General features: G+C 45.0%; 1 protein-coding gene across 1 annotated transcript in view; it reads left to right on the top strand.

The window, feature by feature from the left end:
- CLPTM1L (CLPTM1 like) overlaps window positions 1-11,925 on the top strand; it is a 51,149-nt gene that overhangs the window by 35,820 nt on the left and 3,404 nt on the right. The window contains exons 11-15 of the mRNA XM_019540331.1: window positions 441-491; window positions 1,754-1,836; window positions 6,101-6,135; window positions 6,653-6,708; window positions 6,811-6,855. Coding sequence (XP_019395876.1) covers window positions 441-491; window positions 1,754-1,836; window positions 6,101-6,135; window positions 6,653-6,708; window positions 6,811-6,855 — 270 coding nt within the window. The remainder of the gene's footprint in view (window positions 1-440; window positions 492-1,753; window positions 1,837-6,100; window positions 6,136-6,652; window positions 6,709-6,810; window positions 6,856-11,925) is intronic.

The raw sequence follows: 11,925 nt of genomic DNA on the forward strand, positions 1-11,925 counted from the left end.
GCCAGCGTTTTGGTTGCTTTACTAGCCACAGCATCACATTGCAGGCTCATGTTCATCTTGTGGTCAAGATTATAGCAAGGGTCTGTGATATTTGTGGACTCATACCTTAGCTGAGGTTGGTTATTTAGCCAGTAACTGACATGTTCTTGTCCAAAATGGTTATTGGGCATTGGAGGTACATAGGCCTTAACTGAAAACAAATCTAAAAGGAGACTCCTTCCCCATGAAATAGGGCTTTGTATTGCATCTGTTTTGTCCAAATAGGTTTTATTTCCCTTGTTTAAATAGGTGTCATCTCCCTTGTTTTAGTGCATAAGTAGACAGGACATTTTTCATTTAACTTTGATGTTATTATTTTCTTCTAGTAAGTACAGTTCTGTATTTCTCCCCAGTTTTGTATAAACAAATTGCATCTTTTCTTTCTTTAAAAATTGTTACAGTTTGGTAAATACAGTGAATCTGAAAAGAAAACAGAAGAATATGATACCCAGGTAAGACAAAGTCCTCCAGTTATGTTGACTTATCATTAAAAATGTGGTTTGTCTGTTACTCTGGGATTTCTTTCCCCTCTTTCCCACCCAGCTCCAGCCATGGCAAAGCCCAGCATCAAGAGCCCCAGAAGGGTATGGGGGAAGGCAGCCCCTGACCCCTACCTTATGGGCCTGGCCCCGCTCCCCCCAGTACCTCAGGTGGAGTAGCTGCCAGCGGGGAGGGGAGCGTGCAAGGCAAGGGGGCTTCCTGCCCCCAACTTCTGCCCGCACCTTTTGACAGCAGCAGCACGCAGCTGCTGGCTAAACTTTGCCATGGCCGGAGCTGTGGGGAGGAGAGAGGGAGAAAGGGCCAGCTGGAACAGAGGTCCCTCGCCTTGTGGACCTGGCCTGACTCCCCCCAGTATCCCAGCTGACATAGCTGGGGTGTCCTGTGAGTGGGCTTCCTCTCCACTCCACTTCTGGCTGTGGCAAAGCCCAGCTGACAGTTGTGTGCTGCTGCTGTCAAGAGGCTCCTACTATGGGTGGGTGAAGGGAGATTCCCACCCCCCGCTCACACCCCAGCCTGAGCCTCTTGAAAGGGGTAGTACATAGCTGCTGACTTGGCTCTGCTGCAGCTGGAGCTGGGATGTGGGGAGAGGGGCATTTTGGCAGCCTTATGGGAGGCTGCTGGAATGCCACTACCCGTGCTGGCCAGGGCCAGTGCAGGCAGGCTCAAGCCAGGTGAACTGTCAGTTGGGTTGGTGCAGGGTGCTGTAATTCATGGTGCCATGAGTAAGAGTGTGACCCCTGAAAGTCTGTAGGCACCCTTTATAAGCAGATTTAGAATTCCTGCCTATATTACATTGCTAAAAGTATGAATCTAGTGACCTCTGAAAAGCAGGACTACAAATAATTCTTGTATAAAGATGTATATCTTGGGAGCTAACCCCTCTCCCATATTCCTCATAGATTCTGAAGTCTGTGAAATTCATACCCTGCTTTTCCAAATGTTTTGCCAGTTGCATTGATAAGAATTTTCACTTTCTGCTTCTGAAACAAGCAGACTGTGTGCCTAGCAATCTAAACTTATACTTAAACTGTAGCCTTTCTGCCCTGTTTTGCACTTGGGGCACAGACTCAAAAGTGTAAATTGACTGAGATGTAGATCTTCGGAATACAAGAAATTCAAATATTTAACTTTTGTGCGCAAAAAGAAAACCTATTACCTAACTCCATGAAGAGCTGATGCACTTGCTGAAAATAACTTTTCTTTTCCCCCTTAGGCTATGAAATACTTGTCCTATTTATTGTATCCACTGTGTATTGGTGGTGCAGTTTATTCACTGTTGAATGTCAAATATAAAAGGTAGGGTATTATACATTAATTTTCTAAAAGTATTTTATCTTTCTGTATGTAAACTTGTAAGAGAGAGTGGGATGCAGAATATAATTGCCCAGTTATTTTTGTTCAGTTGTATATGTCCTGATTGGATACTACTACTTGTTTCATAGAGTGTAAGAGCAGGAGGGATCCCAGTAGAGTTACTAGTCTGATCTCCCATTTGTCACAGGCCATTGTTTCCTCAACATAGTACTCTGTTAATCCTAAAGACTTTATTCCAATGCAGGCTGAAATTATCTAATCTAGCTGAATGGTGCAAGAGGCAGAATGTCATCAAAGCCTGTGGCACCTGCAACAACAGAAAACTGATTAGGTTGAGCTACCCAGGTAACCTGAGCAGGTGAAATATAACCTGCCCTATAGAGGAAGGTGAACATAAAGTATATCTCTCTGAAGCTGGATTAAAGAATAACTCTTGAGATAAAATTAGATATTTTTTTCTAAAGGTTCCAGACAGCGGGAAAACCAAAGCTTTGCTATATTCCATTGTATAATTTCCCTTATGACTAGAAGATTGCATCTTATTTAATTTAAACTTCCAACCACTTGAGCCTTGTTACGCCTTTCTGAGTAAGGTTGAAAAATCTACTATTCTACCTTTCCTTGGACAGTTACCTATATGTACTCATCCAGCTGCCTTTCAGGCTTTTCATTCAGATATTGATTAGATTGATCTCCACGAAGTTTTCTTTCCAGCCTCTGGATTGTTTGTGGCCTTCCTTTGTACTCTATTCAGTATTCCCACATTCCTTCTGAAGTGTGGACACATGAACTGGACCACTTGCATTCTGATCAGTCTCACTGATGGTTTGTTCAAGGACACAACCACTTCCCTACTTTGATAACATGGTTCTCATTTAGCCAAGGATCCCATTATTTCTGTTAGCCGTGATGTGTTGAAGTGATTATCTGTGAAGACTCCTAAGTCACTTTCCAAAGTAGTGTCCAGGCTTGCATTTTTGTTCCTAGATACATAACTTAGCATCTGCCTGTATGAAAACACCATTCAGATCAATCTGTACCAGTAACTTGTTTACTACCTCAACAGTTTTTGTCATCTCCAGTCTTTGCTGGGAAAGACTTCCTAGCCTGGTGCACTGATAAAAAATATTCAGTAGCATCGATCAGACAAGCAACAGTTCTTGGATGGCTCCTACAGAAATAGCCCCCCTTGTTGATGGCTTCCCTTTAACACCTGCCTTTTGAGATCTGTCTCTGATCCAGGGATGGAAATGTCATTTAAAAAATTATGCGTTTAACCTCCTCTAATTACATTGGTTAAATGAATGGTCCTACAGCAACAAGGCAGGATGGTGTAAGGAGCCAGGGCCAAGGGTGGGATTGTGGTGAGTTCCATCACCAGCCAGGACTGAATCCTGTGGCCACACCAGGGTCTGCATCATGAGTGTGTGGGAGCAGGCAGGGAGAGGAGCCAGCAGCAGCACAGGGCATCAGGTTCTGGCAGGGTCCCCAGGTTGTTGTGGCCTGCTTTTGGGGGAGCAACTCCAGCAGCAGCTGCCCAAGAGGTGGCACAGATCCAGACTGCAGTATCACAGGGCTGCTGCAGCAGGTAGGTAACTAACAGTTACTTGGGGGAGTAGACCTAGGCAAAGTTGCGTGACTAATCCAGCAGGGCTTAAATAGGAGTAAGCACTATGGTGGGGCTGCCAGTAAGTGCTGCAGGGGCAGGCTGCACAGAGCTAAGCATACCCCCCAGCCCCATAGCACCCACAAGGGCTTCTGCCTATCTGCCTATTGGGACAGGTATGCTGTCACACTACACCTAAGCAGTGCCTTCAGCCTGCGGGCATCCAGAGCCCCAGGCAACCCCTCCCTCTTGTCCCCCTGCCTCTGGGCTGCAGCAGCTGCTACTCAGCAAGGACCTGTGGCAGCTGTCCCAGCCTGGGGATGTGGTGCAGATGGACATGCCACACAAGATCGTACCTGAGGCATCCACCTGTGAGCTGAGCACCCTCTGCTAGGAGCCTCAGCACTAGGATAAGCCCTCAGCCGAGCAGGAGGAGCATGGAGCTAGCCACAGGTCACTGCTGAGTGGCAGTTGCTGGGCCCCAGAGGGGTGGGCAGGTAGGAGAAAGGTGCCAGCCAGGGTTCTGGGTGCCCACGGACTGAAGGCATCACCTGGGCATGGTGCAGCATGCCTGCCCTGGCAGGTGGGAGCTCCTGTGGGTCCTATGGTAGAGAGGGGTACCTGGCTCTGTGCAGCCCACCGTTGTGACACCCAGTGTCTGTCCTGCTGCTGCGCTCATTCCTATTTGAGCCCTGCCAGTTCCACCGCACAACTTTGTCTGGTGCCACTCCCCCAGGTAACCACTAGTTACAGCAGCCCTGTGATGCTGCAGCTTGGATCTGTGCCACCTCCCAGGAAGCACCTGTCGGAGCTGCTCCCCCAACAGTGGGCAGGAGGTAAATGGTAAACATTAAACAGTATAAATTTAGTTACTGTTTAACCTTTTATATCTCTACTGTGAGGCAGGATTTAATGTATCTAATGTGTACCCTGTTTATTCCACATAATGCAAATTTCAATGAAATATAGCTTGCTAAAATTGCTGAAGTTGAAATTGCACAATGGATACATTTTTGCTCACTTGATATCTGATTATCACACTAGCATAGATTTTTTTTCTTCCAGAAACACATTTCACATTCACCTTTTTACTGCTGCTACATTGCAAACTCATGTATTGTTGTCTACTGCTGTAGCACCAGTGCTGTAGATATCTGTACTCTGTTCATCTCTTTTATTAACATATGCTTTCCCCAGTTTAATCTCACTCATTACCTATGTTTCTAATACCTTTACTTGTAAAGGTACTGTATTGTCTCTAGCTTCATTAGCAAATTTGATTTGGTATAATCTGCAACGTGATAATGATCCCTATAGTGCCACATAAACTGTCTCTTCTTTCTTTCCATGAATAAGTTTCTCATTCTTTGTGTATAGTCCATTGGATAATTTTCAGTGCACAATAATGTTTTTAGTAGAGGTAATTGAAATGCATTATTCTTACAAAATTATGAAATACTAACCACTTGCCCATCAGGAATAATTGGGGGGGGGGCAGAAGAGGAGCATGTGTGGATGGACCCCCATGCCCCACCATCTGGGTCCACTCCCCCCCTCGCCGCCGCCGCAGGGGAAGGGGAGGGGAGGAGTGAGCCAGAGCTCAATGCAGGGGAGGACTGGGCCAGAGGGTGGGGAGAAGCTGGCCCACCATGGCGGGGGGAGCAGCAGGGCCGGGCCGACCCAGTGGCAGCCGTGGAACCGGAGGAGCAGGCTTGGAGCCAGCTGGGGGGAGGAGGGGGGAAGTGGAGGAGTGGGCCTGGGCCCAAGGGTGTGGGGGAGGCTTATTACTCCCCTTCCCTCCCCTCTCCCGACCGCTGTCGTGTTGGACTGGGCCTGCTGCTCCCTGCCACTGCTGTGGCATACCACCTTCTCCCCTGGCTTGGGCTCGGTCCTCCTCCCCACCACATTGGGCCTGGGCCCACTCCCCCACTTCCCGCACCACCACCGCCATGGTGTGCTTGCTATTCTGCCAACTCATGTCAGGCCTGCTCCTCCCACCACCGCCGCTGCATCGTCTGGTGTCTGGCCCTGCAGGCGGCAATGACAGAAAGGGAATGTGGAGCAGGCTAAGGCCAGAGCCATGGCCTTTCCCCTCCGTTCTATCCACTCCATTGCCCCTGCCTCCAGGAAGCAGGGCGGGAGGTGGGGTGGGGGTTGGCCTTGCGCCCCAGCTCTGTCCCCTGTGTCCCCACCATCATGGCAGTGCTCCACCACACTGGCAGCTCCTGTTCGAACGCTTATTCGAACTCTGATTGACTGTTTGTCAGCCAATCAGAGCATGAATAAAGCGTTACAGACAGACTTAGGCTTTTATAATATTAGAATTATTTATTAAAATGATTGATAAAGCTCCTTCCACTTAGCTAGCTACTTGTGATGCATTACATCACAGTAAAACAGTTTCTAAAAAGTGTAAAACCTTTCTAAAACTTCATTAAATTTTGAAGAGGTGAATAAGGAGCATCTACCCTCTTTTAAAAAGTAGCCCAATAGTTCAGTAAGTTTTTTGGAGTACTTGGCTTCACCTTTCATATTAATGTGTTATCAAGAAGATAACATAAAAGGAGAGGTGTTACTAGTTTAGTGCTGTGTATTGGTTAGAAGAAAAGAGACAATGATTGTATTCTCTCTTATTTATAGCTGGTATTCCTGGTTGATTAACAGCTTTGTCAATGGTAAGTGTCTGCCTTATTTAAAATTGAAGCTTTTCTAACTAAAGGCCTACATTTATTCTGACATCAGTGGGAGATGTTGGTGCTAAATATTTTTTTTAATTGGGCAGCTTATTTATCTATCTAGGACTGGGCTTAGAAGTCTAGTTTTATGTTCCTATGTTTTAAGATTGGCTCAGGTTTAATTTTACAAATGTGAAAATAGTATTTGGGCTTCTCATTTCTTAGAACAGTACAGTATGGGAAAAGAGTGATTTTGTTTGTGGACCCAGAAACGATAGTAGTCCCATAGGGGATCAGTGAGCCCTAGAATAGTAAGTTTATAAAGGAATCTAGATTATTCTGATAATGCTATGAAGATAATTATATAAGCATCTTCTGCCTTTGCATCTCCTCTTTGTTAAGGAGTCTTGTTGATATGATGTGGGGAGGGAACCTCTCAGTCTGAAAGTGTTTCAGTTTACATGAAATACTTGCTCTGAGGCATTTACCTTAAAATGCTTTAACATTTTATCTCCAGGGGTATACGCTTTTGGATTCCTGTTTATGTTGCCCCAGCTATTTGTAAATTATAAGGTAAGTATAAATCTTGCTTATAATAATAGGATGTTTTTATTTTTCTGGATCTGCTTTTTTCCCACTTTTGTGACAATTTTTTACGTGTTTCTTTTCCTCCAGATGAAATCAGTTGCACATTTACCATGGAAGGCATTCACATATAAAGTAAGTAAAGCTATAATTTCAAAAAGATTTGTGCTGCCAAGCCAACAATAATCTTTTATTTGAGAAGCATAGCTTAACGAGGAATTTTTAAAAATTTAAATACTAGTTTAACACAACACATTTGGAAATTGTCAGGACTCCCCATGCTTTCCCAAGTCAATGAGTTCCCCACATTGCAGAACAACTGTGCTGTAGAATCTCATGTCTGGATCCTTGCCCACCTTTAAGATGTTTAAATCTTTGCTGCCACAACCCAAAAAGTACAGCTTGCCTCAGAATTGCAATTAATTTTACCCAGATTTGGTTTGCAGCTCTCTTCTTCTCTCAATGGACAGCCTTGTGGGTCTTCAGGGGCTGCTTCTATTCAGAGATTAGTAGTATTTCCAATCTGTCAATGGGCAGATGTATCACCTTGTGCATCTCTAAAGGGAGATCATGTTTTGCCAGGGAAGATATATCGCTCTCCTGTTCTATAACTCCTGTTTCAGCAGTAGACAAGAGTTACGGGCAACCTTGTGTGCTTTGGTCATGTTGGGTTCCAGCTTTCTCAGATGAGTCATCTGCCTGAACTGGCATGTTTTACTGACACCAGTGTCAAATGGCTGGTTGGTGTGCGTTTTCTTTCTCTTCCATCTGAAGAAAGGAGGGACTTGTGTAGAATTTAGTGCCTCCCAGTTGGAACTGGATCACAACAAAGTTAAGGTGGAAGTAGACATCTGCATGGCTGTACTAGATTGTTTCTGAGTGTGCACAGTAGCACAAGTCTAGATGCACAGGGATCTTTCCAGGCCAAAATGGATGTGTTTAAAACATTTAGCCATATGATGGAGCTTCAGTGGACTTGCAGTGGAATGGGTGACATGCTCTGGATTTCTGCTCCCCCACCTCTCATTTCAAGGCCTTCATGTCTGGGTGTCTGTGCTACGCAGATGAAGAGAGATTAAAGGGATTTTAGTGAGAATTTGGACATTTCAGCATATGGTGATAACTTTCATTTTATTAGTAACATAAAAAGCTTTCTCTTCCTACTCTACACACAGGGCTGAATGCCACTAATGTACAAGAAGCATGCTTCACCTGTCTGACAGATTTTTAAGAAGCTATAACTCATGTCAGATTACTTGAGATGAGAAAATACAGTATGGGCATTCTTTTAAGTATGGGGTTTACCCAAACATTTGCACACAAGAGAAGTAATTGGTAATGAAGCATTCCGACGGAGTGAATTTGTTTTTATATCTCCTGTAATAATTCAAGCACTTCTTTGTGACAAACAAAGATAAATAGTGGAATTTCTTTTCTAGTGTAACTGAATTCTTGTACCCCTCTTGCCAGTTATAAACCTAGTATAAATGGGAACGTACAGTATGTTAGTATCAATTGGTTCTGTTTGTGTTAGGATAAAAAGGCATTGCAGATCCCTTTGGTTGGAAGACCTAATCTTGCATTATATGTGCAGTATTTTGCATCCACAAGTGGCAGCTGTCCTAAGTGGTTTTAGGAGAAAAAAATATAAAAAATTAAGTAACTAAAGAAAAAAAAAGCTCTGCAGGTAGAGACTGGAGAGGACCATGCTCAGCAGCTGGAGAATGAAACAGTGCTCTGCAACAGACTTAATTTTGAAAAAAAGATTAAAGGAGCTGGGATAAGTTTATGGAGAATATAGGTTGACAGAAAGGGGAATTCTGGCTCTCCAGTTAGGGTACAAGATGAGTATAATTGTGTTAGCAGTCTCCAGGTTGTTGAGCAGAGTGGAGGGTGTTTGTTTGTTTTCTGCCCATGCTTCTGGACTTTGCTGGTTGACACATGGGGCTGGAAAGGAATTTTTCCCTTCCTGGTTTTTACAGGTATCAGGGGTTTGTTTTCTTTTTTTCCCATCTCCCTCAGAAGCATTAGATATCAGCTGCAGCCAAGGCTTTAGCTTTTGACTGGGTTATGCTGATGCTGCAGCTGAGGCCAACAAAATCCAAAGGTTCCTGATTTAGAGGGTCTTGCATCTCTGCTGAGGGTCAAACCCATTGCCACATTTAGGATCAGGAAGGAATTTTACCTCACTGCCAGAATGGTATGGACTGTGAGGGTTGTTGCTTTCCTTTGTAGCAGGGGCCATGGTTGTCTTCTTTGGATCTCACAAGTATATTTTATCAACCACTTCCTGTCCTTGCAGCAGCAAGAAATTGAGAATGTCTCTGTTTCTCTGCTTTACCTATAGCAGATTAGGGCAGGGGTCAACAACCTACTGGCTACAGATTGGATCTCGCCTAGGCATATGGGTTTTTGATAGGGTTCAGTGAAGGATGTTTCTTCCGTGCCAGGGCAGGAAGAAGCAGTGGTGGCAGTAGCTGGGTCATAGTGCCTACCTCTCATCCGAACTGGGTTGCTAACCACTGGGTTAGGGTGTTCTTAGTGTTTTGGGGCAGTGTGCTTAGTAGATGTGCAACAGGGTTGTTTGTATAACTCCATGAATATGTGAAGCAAACACTTGTATAGGTTGGTTTAGGTAGGGAGATTCCTGCCATGAACACGGTATTAGATTGAAAGGAACCATAGGCAACTTTTTGATTCTATGCTGCCAGATGACATGGCAGCCTTAATGGCTGCTTATCACAGAGCCGCACCATAAGCTGATGCCGTCACATCATTTGAATCATGAAAATTGCACTTGAACTAGGGGAAAATTGATCTGTGAAATATGTAGACAAGATACCCTCTCCATGGATTGCCACCGATGACCCTAAGAGCAACACCATTGGGAGTTGTGTACTCCTGGTAAGGTCACCCACGGCGGTATGGTCAAAGGTGTGAGGTATCAGATAAAGAGCAGTCCAACACAGGATAACATAGACATCAATGGTGGAGCAGGTTGATAAAGAAAGCATACTTCTTAACAGCTGTGAAGGTGAATGAAAGCTGCAGTGGAAGAGTAACCCCAGTCATCCTGAACCCCCTTGCCACTGGACACAGGTTTCTCCTCTGCCAAGATCTGTGTGGTTTCCGATGTGTAATGACCTCCTTATGTAAAAAAAGCCACGCACACGCTTCTCCCACTGCATCCAACATCTACCACAATAACCAGTCACGAATACCCATAACATCTACAAAGTCCTGTGGTGATGGACGAGTGGTGATGGGGACAGATGAAGTAATTGCCAGGAGTCTCTAGTCACAAGTCCATATTCAGGCAGCAGTCACGTGTTGGGCCCTTCACCCTTGGAGTGGAACAGCAGAGTGATAAGGCAGCTGTGATTGTGACAGAGCAGTCCTTTCTTAGATTCCCATTGCTCATCCTGCCTGGGGTTTAGAAAAGGTGCCCGAAACATAGGCTTTCCTACTTTATCTTACCCAACTGGATAGCTGCTTTCAGGGAAATCGCTCAAATTGCAGTCAAAACACAAAAATGTCCTTTGCATGCCAGAATATATGAAACCTATTGGATGACCTGAGCAGTGAACCCTAATGAACATGATTGATGTCACTAAGTGACGATTGGTCCAGCAATTATCGGCTCCTCTCAAACACAGGTCATATGAATGGCTTTTAGATCTTGCACTCTTACGATGATGTAGTTGAGAAAGTGCCGTTGTTCTGAGCGGAGGTGTTGCCATGTTGTTTTGTACCTGTAATGTCATCTGAAGATAGTAGTAACGAGGTCATGGTCTGCACATTTACTGAGTAAGAGGATGCCATTGGAATTGGCCTTGCCCACTCCTTCCTTCCTAATGGTGCCCCTCCACATGCTACATCCACTTGCATTGAAATCTCCAAGGAGGAAGATCTTATCCTCTTTCTAGATGAGTCAGGATTTCATCAAGGTCAGCAAAAACCTGTTCTTTGTTCTTCCCCAGTATCGAGTGTTTTGGCGTATGCACTAGTAATGGTAGTAAACAAATTGTTTGTCAGTTGAAGGTGGAGAATTATGAGGCGCTCATTAATGCCAACAGGGAATTCAGTTCTTTGGCTGCCAGTCCAGTTCTTACTGGTGAAACCAGTGCTGTGTACTTGCCTGTCATTCACATGTTTCTCTTTCCAGAAGGATATATAGCCACCCCCTCCTCCATCAGATGGCCTTCATCTGCATGCCTGGCCTCACTGAGAGCAGCAATATTGATGTTGTATTATGAGAGTTCTCAGGTCACAGTAGCTGTTCTACATTCAGATCTGTCACTACTCAGGTCTGAAGGTGGCAGTACTCTCCTCAAGGATTAGTCCATCAAAAAGTGCTAGAAGGAGCACTACCAAAAGCTCCTGAACCAAGAATCAGCGGTGACTGAAATCATCAAATCCATCCTGCAGCATCCAGTAAGGGAAGCACTTGCCAATCTACCAGGTGTTAAGACAGATGAAAACAACAAAGCATCTGGCCCTGATGGCATACCAACTGAGGTCTTCAAAGTTGGTGGGGAAACTATGACCAACAAGCTCCACACTTTTTCAATATCTGGAACACTGAGGAAATTTCTGCTGACCTAAGGAATACCAATTTTGTCACCATTTTTAAAAAAGGAGATAAGTCTGTCTTTGAAAACTATCGCGGTTTCGCTGTCTTCTCCATCCTCGCTCAAATTCTGATGAGCCAACTACTCCTTACAGAAGAAATTCTTCCCGAGTCTCAATGTGGCTTCAGACCATTGAGAGGCACCATGACATGATTTTTGTGGTCTGGCAGATCCAGGAAAAATGCCAAGAACAACAGTAGGAACTACATATGGCCTTTATCCATTTGACCAAAGTCTTCAACCCTGATAACTGTGAGGCTTTATGGAAGATCTTATCAAAGTTTGGCTGCCCGGGAAAATTTATCAAGACTCCTTCGTGACCAGATGACTGCCTCCATCCTTTGCAGTGGCTTTGCTATGGAGCCCTTTGCCATTTGAACTGGCGTCAAGCAGGGCTGCGTGATTGCATCAGTTCTGTTTTCCATCTTTCTTGCAGGGTCTGCTCCCTCCTGGGGTCTCTGGCGCGCCAGCTGGAGGAGCTTCAGGCCACAGTCCAGAGACTGCGTGCCATCAGGGACTGTGAGCAGGAGATAGACTGCTACTGCCAGGCCCTTCTCCCCCGGGAGCCGCAGGG

The sequence above is a fragment of the Crocodylus porosus genome, unplaced genomic scaffold (assembly GCF_001723895.1).
Source record: "Crocodylus porosus isolate Cpor-Errol unplaced genomic scaffold, CroPor_comp1, whole genome shotgun sequence".
Classification (NCBI taxonomy): domain Eukaryota; kingdom Metazoa; phylum Chordata; order Crocodylia; family Crocodylidae; genus Crocodylus; species Crocodylus porosus.